Genomic DNA, 15,667 nt, shown 5'->3' with positions numbered 1-15,667 from the left:
CTCCCCAGGCTCATCCTGGCTGTCCATGGATCTCCTGAGGGCCCCTGGCCAAGGACAGGGAGGTATGATCCAGTCAGGGATTGAGGACATTAAAAATATAGGGTTTAAAATCATGAAATGATTTTTTTTTCTTTTCATATTTCCTAATTCAGTTTTCTCCCCATTTTCTCTAGCTTGTGTTGTAGGATCTCCCAACTCCTCTAACTTAGCACTGATTACAAGTTTCAATTTTTCCCATTAAGATAAAGAAACAGGAAGCCTCACTGAACCTCTGTTAATCTCTGCCTTTCATTTGATTGCATTTGGAATGTGCTGCAGCTCACAGCTGGTGTGGAGGTTCTGTTTTGCTGCTTTAGCAGAGAATATTGTCTTTTAAGGCTGCTTCCCAAGAGGTTTGTGTCCAGGACATTCTGCTATCAGAGCACTGCTGGCTTCCCAGTGCTGGGGGAGCTCTGGGAGCTTTGGTGAGACGTGGAGCTGTGGTGTCCAACCCCACAGATTCTCTGGGATCCAGGGCAGGTGAGGGTGGCAGGGATAAGAAGTGGCTGCAGTGTGTCTGGTACCAGGTATGGTTTAAACCCAGAGCTTTGTGTAGGATCTATTTATTTAAAATATTTTCACAGCCACAACAGCACAGAGGAGAGAAGGAGAAGCCCTGGGGATTTTTGGAGTGGTCAGATGGGGCTGGGAGCTGTGCAGGGCTGAAGTGTTGGTGCTCTGTGAAGAGCCCTTGCTTTGGCCAGAGCTGGACCTTGCTGGGCTGGCCAGGGAGGAGGATGTGGGTCCCATGTCTGTGCATTCCCAGCTCTCAGAGCTGGTGGCTGGTCCTGCTGTGATCGCTGTGGCTGGCACAGACAGCTGGGAGCTCTCCAGTGGGATGAGGCTCTCTCTCCATGGGATGTGCTGAGGTGCAGGATGCTTTGAGCCACCCAGTTCCTTACTGGGCTGCTGGAGATGTGCCCTTAGCTGCTCTGGAAGGGCAGGTGCCTTTCCAAGGTGTGCCAGGCCACCAGGCCCTGCCTTGCTGGGCACCACAGGGACATCAATGCCCAGGAGCCCAAACCCCACAACAAACAACCAACCCCAGCTGTGTGAGCTGATTCTGGGACAAACACCCTCCTGGGGACAGCCAGAGGAAGCTCTGCCCTGTCCCCAGTCAGCACTTAGACACTCAGTGGCCGCTTGGGGAGCGCGGACGGAGCCTTTGGAAAGCACTTGCACAAGGAGGTGAAGGCGCTTGACTCATCAAAGCACTGGATCGTGAGCCCCCCGCGCCCCCGCCCACCCAGCTGCTGACCCCCCACTCGCATTTCCCGTGCTGTACTCTGTGTGTGTGTGTGTGTGGGGCGGGGGCAGCGCTGGGACCCTGCCCTGTCCCCAAGAGCTGCGGTGGCATCCTCGGGTCAGTGCTGGCATCACAAGGGCAAAACCCTCTGCTCCTCGCCCGTGGTCAGTAGTGTTCTCACAAAGCCATGAAACTTCTCCGTAGTGTTGAGTGAAACTGTGACTAAAAAAAAAAAAGAAAAAAAAGCGTTCTTGAATGATTCCGAGGTTTCTTTTTTTTTCCTCTTTCTTCTGTCGTTAATTCTTATTACCACTTTGGAAGAAGAAATTAAAAAAAAAAAAAAAAAAAAAAAAAAGTTTAAAAAAAAACTTAAAAAAAAAAAAGAATGAAAAAGAAAAAAGGCAGCTTTGATTTTCCAGATGTGCAATTCACATGTGAACAAAGTAATTCTGAAAGTAATTCTCAGTGTATTTTACATTCTCATTGCTCTCTTCAAAGCAAGAGATGTTTTGCCCTGATGTCATTTCCAGCCTGCAGAAGATGTAATTTAAAACATATATATATTGTGCTTGCAAGAATCATAAATCTGTGCATCCTATGTCATTCCTTTTCCCATTGTTACAATACAGATATGATTTAGGTTGGATTTTTTTTTCCTTTAGACCTGTATAGTGTTTTTTTAAAATCAATTGTAAATGTCTGGTTTTCATATAATGTTTAAAAAACATTGAGAAAGAGGATGGTGCTTGTTCCATATCATTCTTGATTGTATATTGCTTCTGTTATGTTTATAAGTAAACTGTGCATGACTTGTGTTTAGCAGTCATTATTGTGTCCGTTTGTGAAATTTTTATTAAAAAGAAAAAAATTCCGTAGATGCACTTATTGTATATGTGATTAGATTTTGCGTCCGAGGCTCGAAGCCTCGAACTGCCAAGGAAGAAAGAAAAAGTGTTGGCAGTTATTAATTAATATGGAATCGCTTTGTTGGGAGCATAATGAAATAAAAGATATGAAGTGTAGAAAATAATTAAAGAAAAAAAAAAAAGGCAATTTTACAAATTTCATTTTGATGCTTGTGATAAAAGACAAATGTACTTGTGTAGAGAAATTCCTTTAAAATAATGAATAGAAAAAGCTGATTTTGAGGTTAATGCTGTAGAATAGGAATGTATACCAAATGTAATCTTTCCAATGCTACAATGAATTTATACATGAGATTGATATGCAATAAACCTGTGTGCTTTTATAAGCAGTGGTCCCAAGAGCTTCTTTTCATGGAATAACCATGGAGAATGTCCCCAAGAATGGGACATTGGGTGTGTCCCTGTCTGGCTTTGCTGCTCTTTGGTACCTGTGGGGTCTGATGTTGTGTGTGTGTGGTTTGTAAAATTCAAAAGAGCCTAAAAAAAATTAAATTATGGCCACCCTAATTGCTGCTGAGGTCAGAATCACAGAATCACAGAATGATTAAGGTTGGAAAAGCTCTCCAAGACCATCCAGCCCAGCTTGTGCCCAATCCCCACCTTGTCACCCTGAACAGAGCCCCGAGTGCCACATCCAGGCTTTCCTTGGACACTCCAGGGGTGGGGACTCCAAATCTCCCTGGCAGCCCCTTCCAATGCCTTTTCCATTAAAAAATTCTTCCTCATACCCAACTGAACCTCTGCCTGTACAACCTGAGGCTGTTGCTCTCATCTTGTCCCTTGTCCTCCAGTCAGGGAGTTGAGCAGAACCAGAAGGTTCCCCCTGAGCCCCCTTTTCTCCAAGCTGAGCTCCCCCAGCTCCCTCAGCTGCTCCTCACAGGATTTCTCCAGCCCCTTCCCCAGCTCTGTGCCCTTCTCTGGGAATGTTTCAGCCTCTCAATATCTCTCTTGTGAGGGGCCAAGAGCTGGACAGAGCATTTGAGACCTCTCCAGTGCAAAGCAGGGGCATCACATCCCACATTCCTTGCCCAGGAAGGAGTGAGAGTGAAAGTGTTGGGATGGGGCATCGGTGAGCTGATGGAAAATGCCAAACCTATTTCCTTTCACAAGCAGAGCGCAGAGAGAGTGAACTGCCCAGTGATAGCGGTCAGATGGTTCAGCTCCAGGGGACCCTGGGAGCAGAAATTACTTGAAAGCCGGGTCTTTGAGCTGAAAACCCCATTACACAACTGATGAATGGCCTCGCTTCAAAAAGTCATTCACGGCGATCAAATGATGGTGTCCCACATTCGGGATAATGGCCCTTCCCCACGATCGGGAGGGTTTCAGTCGGAGCTGAACCCTTGAGTAGGAGCCCTCCTCTCGCTGGAGCCTTTCTCCTTATTAGCCCCGGAGGGAAAGGATAAAAATCCATGGGATAAGAAAGCTGTGATAATGGGGCGATTGTCAGGCAGGCCCCGGAGTGCAGAGAACAGAGGCATTTAAAAGACTATTGCTGACAAGTGGACTTTGTCATGCACAAAGTGCTTGAGATTCACCACAAACAAGTGAGAAAAAGGCCCCATTTGGGGGATGGGGAGGAGCAGAACAGGGGGGCAAAAGAGAAGGTCAAGGAAAAGTCTGTTCCCAGTAAAGACACAGAGCACTGTTGAGCCTTACTGGGCAGCTGGCAGCAGCCTGACCCTCAGATCCTCTTTCCCAGTAGCTACAGCGTCCAAAAGCAGCCGAAAGTGATGCTTTGTGCATCCGGAGGGATCGCCCGAGGTTACCTTTGACCACTGAAGACCCAACTAAAGCGAGAATCAGACACGCCTGTAGTAAGGGACAGTCCCAGGGTTGCTGAAACACCGAGTGTGTGTTAGCCAGACCCCGAGGACAGCCGGGGCACACTCGTTTGTCACCCATTAACGTGACACCGAATAATCTCCCGGCCTCCAGCGACCTGGCAGAGGCGGCTTTAGGGGATGGGGAATGCCGAGATTCTCCGCGCAAACACCTGATTAACACTCATCAGGAAGAGCCAAAACACTGCTCCTAGGGACGCTTAATTAATTTGTTACCCCTGGGAAGCGGGGGCGACCCCGGGAGCAGAGCCGGGATGTGCGGGACAGCGTCTCCGTGTTCCGAGCGGCACCTCCATCCCGGCACGGCCCCGGGGCCGGGCCAGCGCCTCCCCCGGTCCCGCCCCGGTCCCGCCCAGCCCCTCTCGGTCCGGCCCATCGCGTCCCCGCCGCGCTGGCTCCGAGGGGCGCGGGTAGGTGCGGGCGCGGCGGGGACGGGGCGGGGGCGCTGCGGAGGGACCGGGGACCCCGGGGAGGGACCGGACCGGGACCGGGACCGGCACTGGGGCTGCGGGGCAGCCGAGCGGGCGGCAGCCCGGGGGAGCGGCTGCCGAGCGCCTTCCGGGGAGGGGACGGTGAACACCGGCTGTGCCGTCCCTCCCGAGGGGCTCGTCCCCGCGGCTCTGTCCCCGCGGGTCTCAGCGCCCGGCGATGCCCGGGAGGGTTGGGTTCATTGCAGAAGGGTTTGAGTGCTTCCCAGGGCTGTACCCGCCCTGTTCCCAGCTCATATACAGCCCTACACGCCGCAGGGGTGGAAGTACCGAGTTGCGGTGCCTGTGCCCGTGTGTCACACGGGGATCGGTGTCTGTGTGGCCACCGTGCCTCCCTCCACCCCAGCACCGAGAGCTGGGGATGTTGTGACCCCCCAGACCCTCTGGATTTTGGCCTGTTTGTTGCTCCCAGAGCTTAGATAAGATTAATCCTCAGCCAGGATGGGGTTAAGAGCAGAATGCGGCGCTTTGCTCGTCCGCGGGACACTTGGCAGACACAGAGCATGTGTCCTGCATCCCAGGACAGTGGAAGGAGCAGCATCTCTGTCAAATGAGCTGTTGTTGATGGGTCTCTGCTGTCCTCCTGCCAGTCATTCATGCCGGGAAAAGCACGGTCAGCCCTGGTTTGTTTCCTGGTCTTTGAAAGGGAACAGCTTGGAGATGGCACTGGCCAATGATCCCACACAATGGGATCTCAGTGGAGGACAGCTAAACTTCTCCCACAGTTATGTAATAGGCAGAGGCCATAAAAGGCTCTGTCTGTTCTGTAGGGGCAGAGTTCCGTGGGTGCACGGCTCTGTGGGTGGCACAGGAGGGGATGAGAGACCTTAACCCTGGCTGAGCAGCCCCAGGGACTGGGGCAGGTGTTTTTGTGGGTGTCATGGAGCCGCCCTTCAGCCGGTTTGGGGCAGGTTCGAGCTTGGAGCAGCACAGGGTTCACGGCCAGGAGCCGTGGGGATTCCACAGCCCGGGGGAGGTGGATTCAGGAGGCTGCAGAGCGGCTGTGGTGGCTGGCAGCACTGCAGAGGGGAATGAGGGGACACAGAGGTGTGGCAGCAGCGGGGTTGGGGAGGCTGCGGGCCTGCCCGGCTCAGGCCTGAACCTGCCCGGTGTCTGCGGCACGGCCTGGCTGATCCCAGAGCCTGGCTGAACCCAGAGCCTGGCTGATCCCAGAGCCTGGCTGATCCCAGAGCCTGGCTGAACCCAGAGCCTGGCTGAACCCAGAGCCTGGCTGATCCCAGAGCCTGGCTGAACCCAGAGCCTGGCTGAACCCAGAGCCTGGCTGATCCCAGAGCCTGGTTGAACCCAGAGCCTGGTTGATCCCAGAGCCTGGTTGAACCCAGAGCCTGGCTGATCCCAGAGCCTGGCTGATCCCAGAGCCTGGTTGAACCCAGAGCCTGGCTGATCCCAGAGCCTGGCTGAACCCAGAGCCTGGCTGATCCCAGAGCCTGGTTGAACCCAGAGCCTGGCTGATCCCAGAGCCTGGCTGATCCCAGAGCCTGGCTGAACCCAGAGCCTGTGGCACAGCCTGGCTGTTCCTGGAGCCTGGCTGATCCCAGAGCCTGGCTGTTCCTGGAGCCTGTGGCACGGCCTGGCTGCTCCCAGAGCCTGTGGCACAGCCTGGCTGCTCCCAGAGCCTGGCTGCTCCTGGTGCCTGTGGCACAGCCTGGCTGCTCCTGGTGCCCATGGCACAGCCTGGCTGCTTCCAGAGCCTGTGGCACAGCCTGGCTGCTCCTGGTGCCCATGGCACAGCCTGGCTGCTCCTGGTGCCATGGCATGGCCTGGCTGTTCCCAGAGCCTGACCATGTCCTGGAGCCCAGCCTGGCACCCAGGTGGCCCCGTGAGCAGCGCAGGCAATGACAGCATCCTGAGTGTGTCCATACAGGCCCTGCCTGAGGAGCACCCTGGGAATTCCGAATCCTGTGCTGTCCCAAGGTTCCTGTGGCCCAGCTCAAATTCCTGCTGCCTTACTGTCACCGGTCTGTCTGTCAGTTCAGCCACCTGTCTGTCTGTCTGTCTGTCTCCTCAGCTTGCTGCTGCCCTGGGCCACCGCCATGTCTCGGAGCCGCTCTGGCAGCTCAGTGGATGACAAGACCCTGCTCCTGGAGTATCGCTGCCACCCAGCACGGCCGGAGCCCCCCAGCCCGACCTATGTCCCTGGGAAGCGCAGCTCCACCCTGGCCCCCAGTGCCACCCCGCTGTCCCCACTGAGCTCCCCCACCTCGGCCGAGCCCCGCCGCATCATCCTCAGCACCGAGAGCCCGGCCGCGCTCAAGGTGGGGACGCAGCAGCTCATCCCCAAAAGCTTGGCCGTCTCCTCCAAGCCCAGGAGCAGCTCCTCCCGGCCCCAGAGCTTCGGGGCCAGCCGGGAGCCCCCGAGCCCCGAGCCGAAGCTGGCGGCCGTCCCCGCGCTGGCCCTGGAGGAGAATGACGCGGATGACGAGGATGAGGATGATGGCGGGGGGGCCCTGAAGCGCAGCCTGAGGAACATGTCCTACCGCGCCGCCATGAAGGGGCCGGGCGCCGAGCTGGAGCCAGCCAGGGCCGCTGCCTCACTCAAACCTGTGTCTGAGGATGGCAGCGCCCTGCCCGACCGCAGCCCTGGCAGGAGCAAGGTGGGTTTGGCACCTGCTGTCACCCCTGTCAGGCTGGGATGAGGTCCTGCTTTGACAGAGCAGCTGCAGGGCCCACGCTGTGGTCAGTTCTGGAGCTGGTTTGGTGCTGCAGGTCCCTGGACAGCCTGGGAATAGCTGACATGGCTGTCATGGGGAGTGGAGCTGGGCGCTTGGCAGGAGCCTGTGAGGTGTTTGCAGGGTGGGGCTGGCCGGGAGAGCGGCTCCAGTCGTACACAAACATGGGTGAAGCACGTCCAGGGAAAGGGAGACTCCAGAGCAGGCAAAGTCCAGGTGTAAGAGAGATTTGACAGCAGCAGTGCAGGTGCAGAATGGTTCTGAGCCTGACCCTGGTTATGGGAGGTGAAAGCTGAGTCACCTGGGTAAGGCAAACAGAGTGCAGACAAAAGCCAGGCTGAAAGAACAGGGTGGTGTGGGCTGACTGGCACAGGTAACTCTCCCTTTTCCTGGAGGAGCTCTGAGAAGGCCCCAGAAGTGTGTTAACCACAGCAGGCTCTCCTCTTGCCCTTGCAGAGAACCCTCGGGAGGAAGCGGGTGCAGAAGCGTGGTGGCTCCTTCAAGGACCGTGAGTGCTCCTGGCCCCTCTGCCTCAGCCCAGCAAATCCCTGCAAGGCCCTTCCCCACTGTGCTGCTCCCGTGGCCTGGGGCCATGGCTTTTGTCTCTGGCAGGAGCATTGCTGCCCTGCTTTCTCACTGCTGGGGCTGGTAACGCTCTGGTTGCTGCCATGCTCACAGATGGATGGTTCCCAGGGAAAATGGGAGAGCTGTGGGGGCTGTTGGGAGCAGGATCTGCTGGGTAATCAGCACAGTGCAAAGTCCAACCTCGTCAGGGAGTTTCTGGCCCCAGCTCACTGGAGCTTGTGGCTCGTGGCCAACAGGGCAAGGCAGCCATGGCTGGGAAGGGAAGCCATGGGCTGGGAGAGGCTGCTGTGTGACCTTGTGTCTTCTCCTCTGCAGAGCCTCGGCTGTACCAGGAGATCCGTGAGAGAGGTCTGAACTCTGTGGGCCATGAGTCAGATGAGGACTTGCTGGAGGAGTCCCTGCCAGGGGAGCCATCCCCTCTGGGCACTGCTATCGTGGTGCAGAGCTACCGCCCGGCCCAGGTGACCTGGAGCCAGCTCCCAGAGGTAGGGCCAGCAGCCCAGAGGCTCTGGGAGTTGTGAGGGGATAATTCCACATCATTAGTCCTTGTGCTGGGATGTTCTGGGCTGTCCAGGCCTGGCTGGGACACACAGGGTCTGCCCAGGGCTGTTGGTGCAGGTGGTGCTGCTGTGGTTGGGCTTCACCCACAGCTGAGGGGAAGGTGTGTGCTCCTTGCTGGGCTTTCCCTGCAGACTGTGGGGAGAGTAATCTTCATCCAGGGAGTGGCAGCAGCCAGCTGGGGGGCTGAGTGATGCAGGAGTGAGTGATGATGGGCAGGGGTGGTGGTGAGCAATGGGGTGTGATGGTTTCTGATGGTTTGTATGGTTTATGATGGTGTGCACTGGTGTGTGCTGGTGTGTGCTGGTGTGTTATGTTGTGTAATGGTTTATGATGGGTTCTGCTGGTGTGAGGTGGTGGGATGTGCCATGGGGCTGACAGCCCAGACCACACTCAAGGGTGTGCAAGGACCATCGTTCCTGCTCATCCACAGGTTCTGGAATCAGGCATCCTGCAGAGCATCTCGGCTGAGGAGCGCAAGAGGCAGGAGGTGAGAGAGGCTGGGATGTGCCCAGGATCACAGCAGAGGCACCAAAGGCTGTGGGACACACGTGGCTCTGTCAGGGTCAGCTCCAGGTGGAGCTGGGCTCAGCTCAGCTCATGGTGCTGCTGCTGCCAGCTGCTGCAGGACTGGGCAGTGCTGGGAGGGCTCACCTGCACAAATCAGTGGGGAAACAGGCACCTACTGTGGGAAGGAAAAACATCTTCATGCTGTGGCTTTATAATGACTGAGTGTCCTAAAACACACTGGGATTATTGGTATTGGCCAGGCCATGCATGAGGTGTCAGAGAACCAACATGGAGCCGAGTAATTTCCAGTGGCTTTGTGCCAAAAGAGTGTAAATAAGATTTAACAATTAATTCCCAGCTTTGTCTAGTCAGTTTATGCTTTTGCATCTTCCCTGCTTTGTCCAGGCAATGTTTGAGATCATCACTTCAGAGTACTCCTACATGCACAGCCTGAGCATCCTGGTGGGACATTTCATGAGGTCAGAGGAGCTGAAGGAGACCATGACTCAGACTGAGCACCACCACCTCTTCTCCAACATTGGGGACATCCTGACAGTCAGCACGAGGCAAGTGTGGCCTAGGAGGGGACTCTGAGCTTTTTATTTGTAGTGCTAAACCAACCATCCCTGGGATTATTGAAGGTACTTGCTGGGAGGTGGGGAGGAAATGCCTTGGGTGAGCTGTGTCTGTGTGGGAAAGCAGCAGGAGGAGGATGCAGCAGCCCTGGGAATGGCTGTGGGGGCGTTGAGGGCTTGTGGCTTCCCAATGGGGCAGAAACTGAACCTCATGGAGGGCTGAGGTGGAGGAGGGATCCCGTGCAGGAATGGAGGAAGCGTGTGCCTCTGGGGAAGGCGTGGGTGTCTCAGCTGCTGGAGCTGCCCTGCCAGAAGGGATCCAGGCCCCATCTCCCCTGGGAAAATCCACAGTGGGAACACTCAGTTTGTCTGGCCATAGTGACTCATGTAGTGAGGTTGTTTAAATCTCTCCTCAGCTTCTTTGAAGACTTGGAGAAGCGACACCAGGAGCACTTCCTGATCCCTGACATCAGTGACATCGTGGAGGAGCACGCCTCAAAACACTTCAACCCCTACATCAGCTACTGCTCCAATGAAGTCTATCAGCAGAGGACACTGGATAAGCTGCTGTGAGTACAGGGCTTGGACTGGCCAAGGAGTTTCCTCTGAGGGGCTCTGGGCTCCAGGGGTTGCAGAGGTCAGTAACACGTAGGGACAGGGATGCACCTTGTTCATCTCCAGGCCAAGTCTGAGTCTGCTGTTGTACATCTGTGGCTTTACCCACCTTTTGGTGGGCTCACCATCTCTCTCTGGGTGCTTTTTCCACTACCTGCTGTGGGATCAGTCCTGTTTCTGCCCACTTGGGCACTCCAAGCCTGGCAGAGTGACACTGAGCACCCCAGGCAGTGCCATCACTGCTCTGCATTTCATGTGCATGGAGAGCTGCTAAAAAATCCTGATAACTGAAGAACAGAGTTAATGGAGCTTTCTTGTCCTGTTCCAGAACCACAAACCCCTTATTTAAAGAGACCCTGAAACAAATTGAAAGGAAACCAGAGTGTGGAGGCCTGCCAATGATCTCATTTCTCATTCTGCCCATGCAGAGGGTAACACGGCTTCCTCTGCTCTTAGATGTAAGTAGTCACACAGAGGCATTGCCTGGCACCTCTGAAGAGGTGACTCTGCTATTCCCTTTGTTTGCTGAGCCCAGGACAGCCTCTGCTTGGACTTCCAACACTCTGCAGCTGGGCCCTGGGTGCTGAGCCTGGATGTTCCTGTATTCAGGAGAAGCATTTGGATAACTCTCAGGCACATGTTGGGGTTCCTGGGGTGTCCTGTGCAGGGCCAGAAGTTGATCCTAATGGGTCTCTTTCAACTTTGCATATTTTGTGATTCTGTGATTTATATCCAGAGCAATCTGCTTCTCTGGGGTGCAGGTGTGCAGCTTAAAGCTCTGTGAATAACATTTCATGTCTTGGTGCCACCAACCTGAACAACCTGAGCTGCTTCTGTGCCATATCTGGGTCCCAGGGTGGGGTGGCACAAGTGTTTTGATTGATGGGTGGTCAGGCAGCCTAGGAATGGAAAGCAGGTCTTGCATTCTCCGTGGAAATCTGCTCTAAATGGCCAAGCTGCTGGATGTGGGATTTCCCCCTGCTCCCAGTCTGTGGTGGGTTGCAGGGGTGAGAGCCAGGCACATATCAGACATGAAACCCCCAGATTCCCATCTCCCAGCACTGTTAAACCTTCCTTTGACCACTGGGAGCAGCTCAATCCATGTGTGGCATCCTGAAATCCTGGAGCTGATGCTCCCTTCTCTGTGCTGCAATGTCACTAAAGCTTCTTATCTTGGAATTCCAGACCGTCCAGCAAAAAACAAACAAACGCACTGCAGCGTATGGAGCTGCCACCCGTGCTGTGAAGGCCATCAGCAAGGTGAGGCCCAGCTGCCAGCCCTCCACCTCTGCTCCTGCCAGCTCAGCCCTCTGGAGACTGATCCAACACTGCCATTCTGGCCTCTCATTTCCCTCCCAGCATCAGTTCACTTGAGGCTCCTCTGCTCCAAACAGCTGCTGGATGAACACTTCTTTTCCCTTCTCGCCTTTGTCACCTGGTCTTGGTTTGTTCCTTTTTCTTGTCCTCTTTTCTTCTTTCCTCTTTGGCCCATCTTTGTGCTTCCTAAGACAACTTAGTATGTTTTTGGGCAAAGGGCAGTGAGTGAAGCAGAGAGGAAGTGTGGAGTGCAGGAGCCATGAGCTGTGCACTGTCCCTGCTCCTGGATCTCATCTCCCTGTGTTTTACCATCCATTGGTCACTCACACAGGCCAAAGGGCCATAGAGACTGTGGCCACCACTGTGCCAGTGGTGACTCTTCCTTTCATCACCCTGAAGAGCCACTCTTGGCAGCACATTCCTGCTGCTCCCAGTCTGTCCTGCTCTCACATCTGAGTAGAATCCTCCCCTCTGTGTGATTGTCCATCTTCCTGCCTTGAGCTCTTCTCAGATAATTCATTCTTCCTCTTGCTGTTGCTCCTCAGTTTTGGTGCAGATTCACTTGAGTCCTTCTCCAGGCAGAGTCCGTGTGCCATCTCTCTCCAGGAGAGCATCCCACTGCCTTTTCCCAAACCTGGTGTGAAGCTTGTGCCAGGATTTGTCTGTATGTGCTGCTCAGGGCAGCAGGACAGTCCCTAATGCTGAGGGTGGTGTGGGAGATGGGCTCAGTGTCCAACTTTTCTCCTCTTCTCTTGGGATGTTTTTCTCTTCCCAGCTGGTCAAGAGCTGCAATGATGGAGCTCGGGCTATGGAGAGGACAGAGCAGATGTACACCTTGCAGAAACAGCTGGAATTTGGGAAGAAGAAGGTGAGGTCTTGTGGGAGTGGTGGTGGGAGGTCTTCTGGGGCCTGGTCAGGCAGGTCAGACCCATGCTGGGAATCCTGCTGGGAAGGCTGGACTGGGCTGTTGGATGCAGGCAGTTTCTAAAGGGTGTGGTAAAGCCATGACAGCGTCACCCAGTGTGACTGTGGCCCAGGTGCTGCATCTCTGGGTGTGCTGGAGTGGCGATGCACAGCTGCTCCACCTTCCACCTGCCCCTTGGAACCTCCTTTTAAAAACCACTCCAACCCCTGTGGTGTATCCACCCCACTGACCCCAGAGCCACTGCAGGCTCCCTCCTTGCCTTGCTTTGCCTGCTGCTGGTGAGGAGGGCAGTGACCCAGCCCTTCCCTGGCGTGTTGCAGCCTTTCCCCCTGGTCTCGGTGTCGCGGTGGCTGCGGAAGCGGGGGGAGCTGCAGCTGCTGCTCCCGGAGGAGGCCGGGCTGTTCCGCCGCGGCGCCGGCCGCCTCTGCCACCTCTTCCTCTTCAACGACGTCCTCATCATCACCAAGAAGAAGAGGTGAGGCTGTGGGGAGGGCCTTGCTTTTCCCTGCAGAACTGCTCAATTTCCTGAGCAACACATACCACTGAGATTTCCCTGGTTTTGCCTTTTTGGGGTGTCGCTTGTCAGCCAGAAGAGAAGTGCCCAGTCCCACTGGTGGCTTTGCCAGCAAATCCCCAGAGCCATTTCCACCCTGAGCATCAGCTCCAGGCTGCTCTGGCAATGCCTGCTGAGCCTGCTGTGCCAGGCTGGGAGCTGGGAAGTGGCCCAGACCCCACAGTTGAGGCACTGATCCTGTCTGTGCTGCAGTGAGGAGAGTTACACGGTCATGAACTATGCCACGCTGGACCAGGTCACTGTGGAGAAGGTGGAGAGCTCAGACCCACCCTCCCCTCCTCCTGGCAAGGCTGGTGGGCACCTGCTGCGGGTGGTGCTGGAGAGGGACAGCGAGGGCCGGCGGGAAGAGGTGCTGCTGTCAGCAGAGACGCTGTGAGTGCCACGCTGGGATTGTGCTCTGGCTCCTGGGATGAGCTGGGAATCCTCTGAGGCTTCTGCAAATCTCCCTTTACCCCCACACTCCTTCTCCCAGCAATGGGGATCTGCACAGGCTTCTTCTTCCTCTCTCTTATATTTCCCATATACTTCCCACCTCATCTTCCCCAGTCCAAAGGAAGCAAAGCAGCTGGGCCACTTGTGCCACTTGGGAAGTGTCCTTACATTGAATAATCTGATGAAATGCTTCTCCAATGGACTCCCCTGGAAAACATTCATCCTGCTGGGAATGTCCCAGCTGCTGCTGGCCACAGGGGTGCTGTCCTAAGGCTTTCCTTGTGTTTCCCCCTGGCAGGAGTGACCGGGCCCGGTGGATGGCAGCGCTGATGCACAGGGAGAAGGAAAAGCCTGACACCACCCCCAAAGGAGGTACCCTGTGCCAGAGGGCAGCTGGCTCTGCTGGCACTCCCTGCTCCACTGGAGCATTTGCAGGCCCAGGTTTCTACCTGGTTCTCCTCCACTCCTGCCAATGCAGAGGAAAGGCCCATGCCTTGCTCCTTAGGAGTTGCCTCCCATGAAGTTATCAGTCACAATTAGCCTTAAATGCATTTCCTGGGAGGCACAGGAATTTCAGGAATGCATTCAGCTGTTGTTAGAGGAGGATCCACAAGCTTGGAGGGATAAGAGGCAGGGACAGGAAGGAATGGAGCATGCTGTGCTGTGGGGCACTGGGTGGGCACTGGGGGGTCACAGCTGAGCAGGGGGCTGTGCTACTCACTGTCCCTGCTGTCCCCTGTCCTGCAGACCTGAGCCAGGTGGAGGTGACCCGTGCCTACCTGGCCAAGGAGGCGGATGAGCTGTCCCTGCAGCAGGCAGACGTTGTGCTGGTGCTGGGGGAAGAGGATGGTGAGTGCCTGGGTTGGGGCAGGCTCTGACCTCAGCTGGGGCAGGGGGAACCTTCAGTGATCCCCAGGGACTGGGATTTTAGCAACTGCAGAAGCTTCCAGGAAGCCCTGGGTGCTGGTGAGACCCATGGCACTGGCTGCTGCTGTGTCCCAGCAGGTGCCAGTGGGTCTTGGGGGGTTGAGGGAGGTGGCACTGCCATGGGCAGCTGTTGTGTTCCTTATGGGTGGCTCCTGTGTGCTGGCACCAGCAGCACAGGCCACAGAAGTAAGAGAAAACATCCCAAGGAGCAGGCAGTAAATCAGAAACCTCCTCCCCTGCCATCCCTGGATGCTTCTAGCCAGCACCTCCAGGGGAGGGGAATGGTGCAGGCTGTGTCACTGCTGTGTTCTCTCCCAAGCTGGTACTGGGGGCAGCAGGGCTGGTTCCCCAGGGTCCATGGCCCTTCCTCACCCTATCACTGCTGCATTCTCTCCCAGGCTGGTGCTGGGGGGAGCGTCTGCGGGACGGGGAGCGGGGCTGGTTCCCCCAGGGCTGTGCCCGGCCCATCACCAGCCGCGTGGCCGCCGAGGGCAACGTGCGGCGCATGGAGCGGCTGCGCATCGAGACCGACGTGTAGGGGCAGCCAGAGGGACCCCCTGCCTCAGGGAGCTGCAGCCTGAGCCCACGGAGAGCAGCCAGCAGCAGAGCCTTTCTTCTCGAGCTGTGCTTGTCTGGGGTGGCAGTGTCATCAGCCAGGAGGGCTTTGTGTGGCAGCTGGGACACCCTGGCAGCGCTGGCAGCGCCGACCCGGAGCAGCTCCGGGAGCAGCCAGGGCTTGGCTCGGGTTGGAAAGGCTGGAGCTGCTCTGAGGTGCCTGTGCCACCATCTCCGTCCCTGCTGGCAGCTGGGCCAGCACACCTGATGTGGGGAGAGCACAGGGATTGGTGCTTGGCTTATTCCTCAACCCAGATTTTGCTCCTGTTTCTCTTTTTTCTGTCTCTTCTGAGCCCTTTGGGCAGAGCCATGCCCTGCACAGGTGAGATGATGCCAGACACCTTTTGGTCACTTGATAAAATACTTGATGCCAGAGCTGTTCCCATGGAGTCAGCTCAGGCACCAGGACTGGGATATGCTCCAGGCAGAGGGGGAAGCAGGGGCAGGATGAGGAGCAGTGCTGCAGCTCCCACCTGCCTTTCCTTCCTCCCAGCTGGGGAGGGGGCTCTGCCCAGGGCTCAGCCCCTCACACCCTGTGCAGGGGACATGGCAGCTACAATTTTTAGGTGAGCCAGCCCCATACACTGCCAACTTCACATTCACAGGGGCAACGTTAATGTAAAGTCTGTTCTGATCAAACTGTTCAACTGTAAATTAAGGTAACAATAAATTCAATACCAATGAGCCATGTGTTCTCTGTTAGTGGTGAGTGTCCCTTGCATGACAGCTCCAAGGAGCCAAGTTGTCACAGCTATGAGCCCTAAAAAGAAGCTTCCTTCTGCTGTTTCCTCTACATGTTCT

General features: G+C 55.8%; 1 protein-coding gene across 2 annotated transcripts; it reads left to right on the top strand.

The window, feature by feature from the left end:
• Positions 1-4,299: 4,299 nt before the first annotated feature.
• Positions 4,300-15,534, top strand: ARHGEF16 (Rho guanine nucleotide exchange factor 16). 2 transcript variants are annotated; one of them, XM_079325977.1, is made up of 15 exons: positions 4,300-4,465; positions 6,573-7,158; positions 7,690-7,741; positions 8,134-8,303; positions 8,810-8,866; positions 9,292-9,452; positions 9,878-10,030; positions 10,405-10,534; positions 11,262-11,336; positions 12,169-12,261; positions 12,639-12,793; positions 13,085-13,264; positions 13,623-13,696; positions 14,072-14,173; positions 14,650-15,534. In XM_079325977.1, the coding sequence occupies exons 2-15, from the start codon at positions 6,598-6,600 to the stop codon at positions 14,787-14,789; spliced, it is 2,103 nt and encodes a 700-aa protein (XP_079182103.1). In that variant the 5' UTR covers positions 4,300-4,465; positions 6,573-6,597; the 3' UTR covers positions 14,790-15,534. The 2 variants fall into 2 exon arrangements, with proteins under 2 accessions (XP_079182103.1, XP_079182102.1); XM_079325976.1 differs by lacking the exon at positions 4,300-4,465 and adding an exon at positions 4,921-5,443.
• Positions 15,535-15,667: the final 133 nt, after the last annotated feature.

Source organism: Erithacus rubecula (assembly GCF_903797595.1).
Source record: "Erithacus rubecula genome assembly, chromosome: 24".
NCBI lineage: Eukaryota > Metazoa > Chordata > Aves > Passeriformes > Muscicapidae > Erithacus > Erithacus rubecula.
This window is presented reverse-complemented; position numbering and strand designations above follow the sequence as displayed.

Excerpts from the sequence above, each read along its gene's own strand:
- ARHGEF16 (XM_079325976.1), top strand. The coding sequence starts at position 5,424 with ATGGAGCCGCCCTTCAGCCG. Across the intron at positions 7,742-8,133 it reads TGGTGGCTCCTTCAAGGACC|AGCCTCGGCTGTACCAGGAG; the intron begins GTGAGTGCTCCT and ends TCTCCTCTGCAG. Across the intron at positions 10,031-10,404 it reads AGGACACTGGATAAGCTGCT|AACCACAAACCCCTTATTTA; the intron begins GTGAGTACAGGG and ends GTCCTGTTCCAG.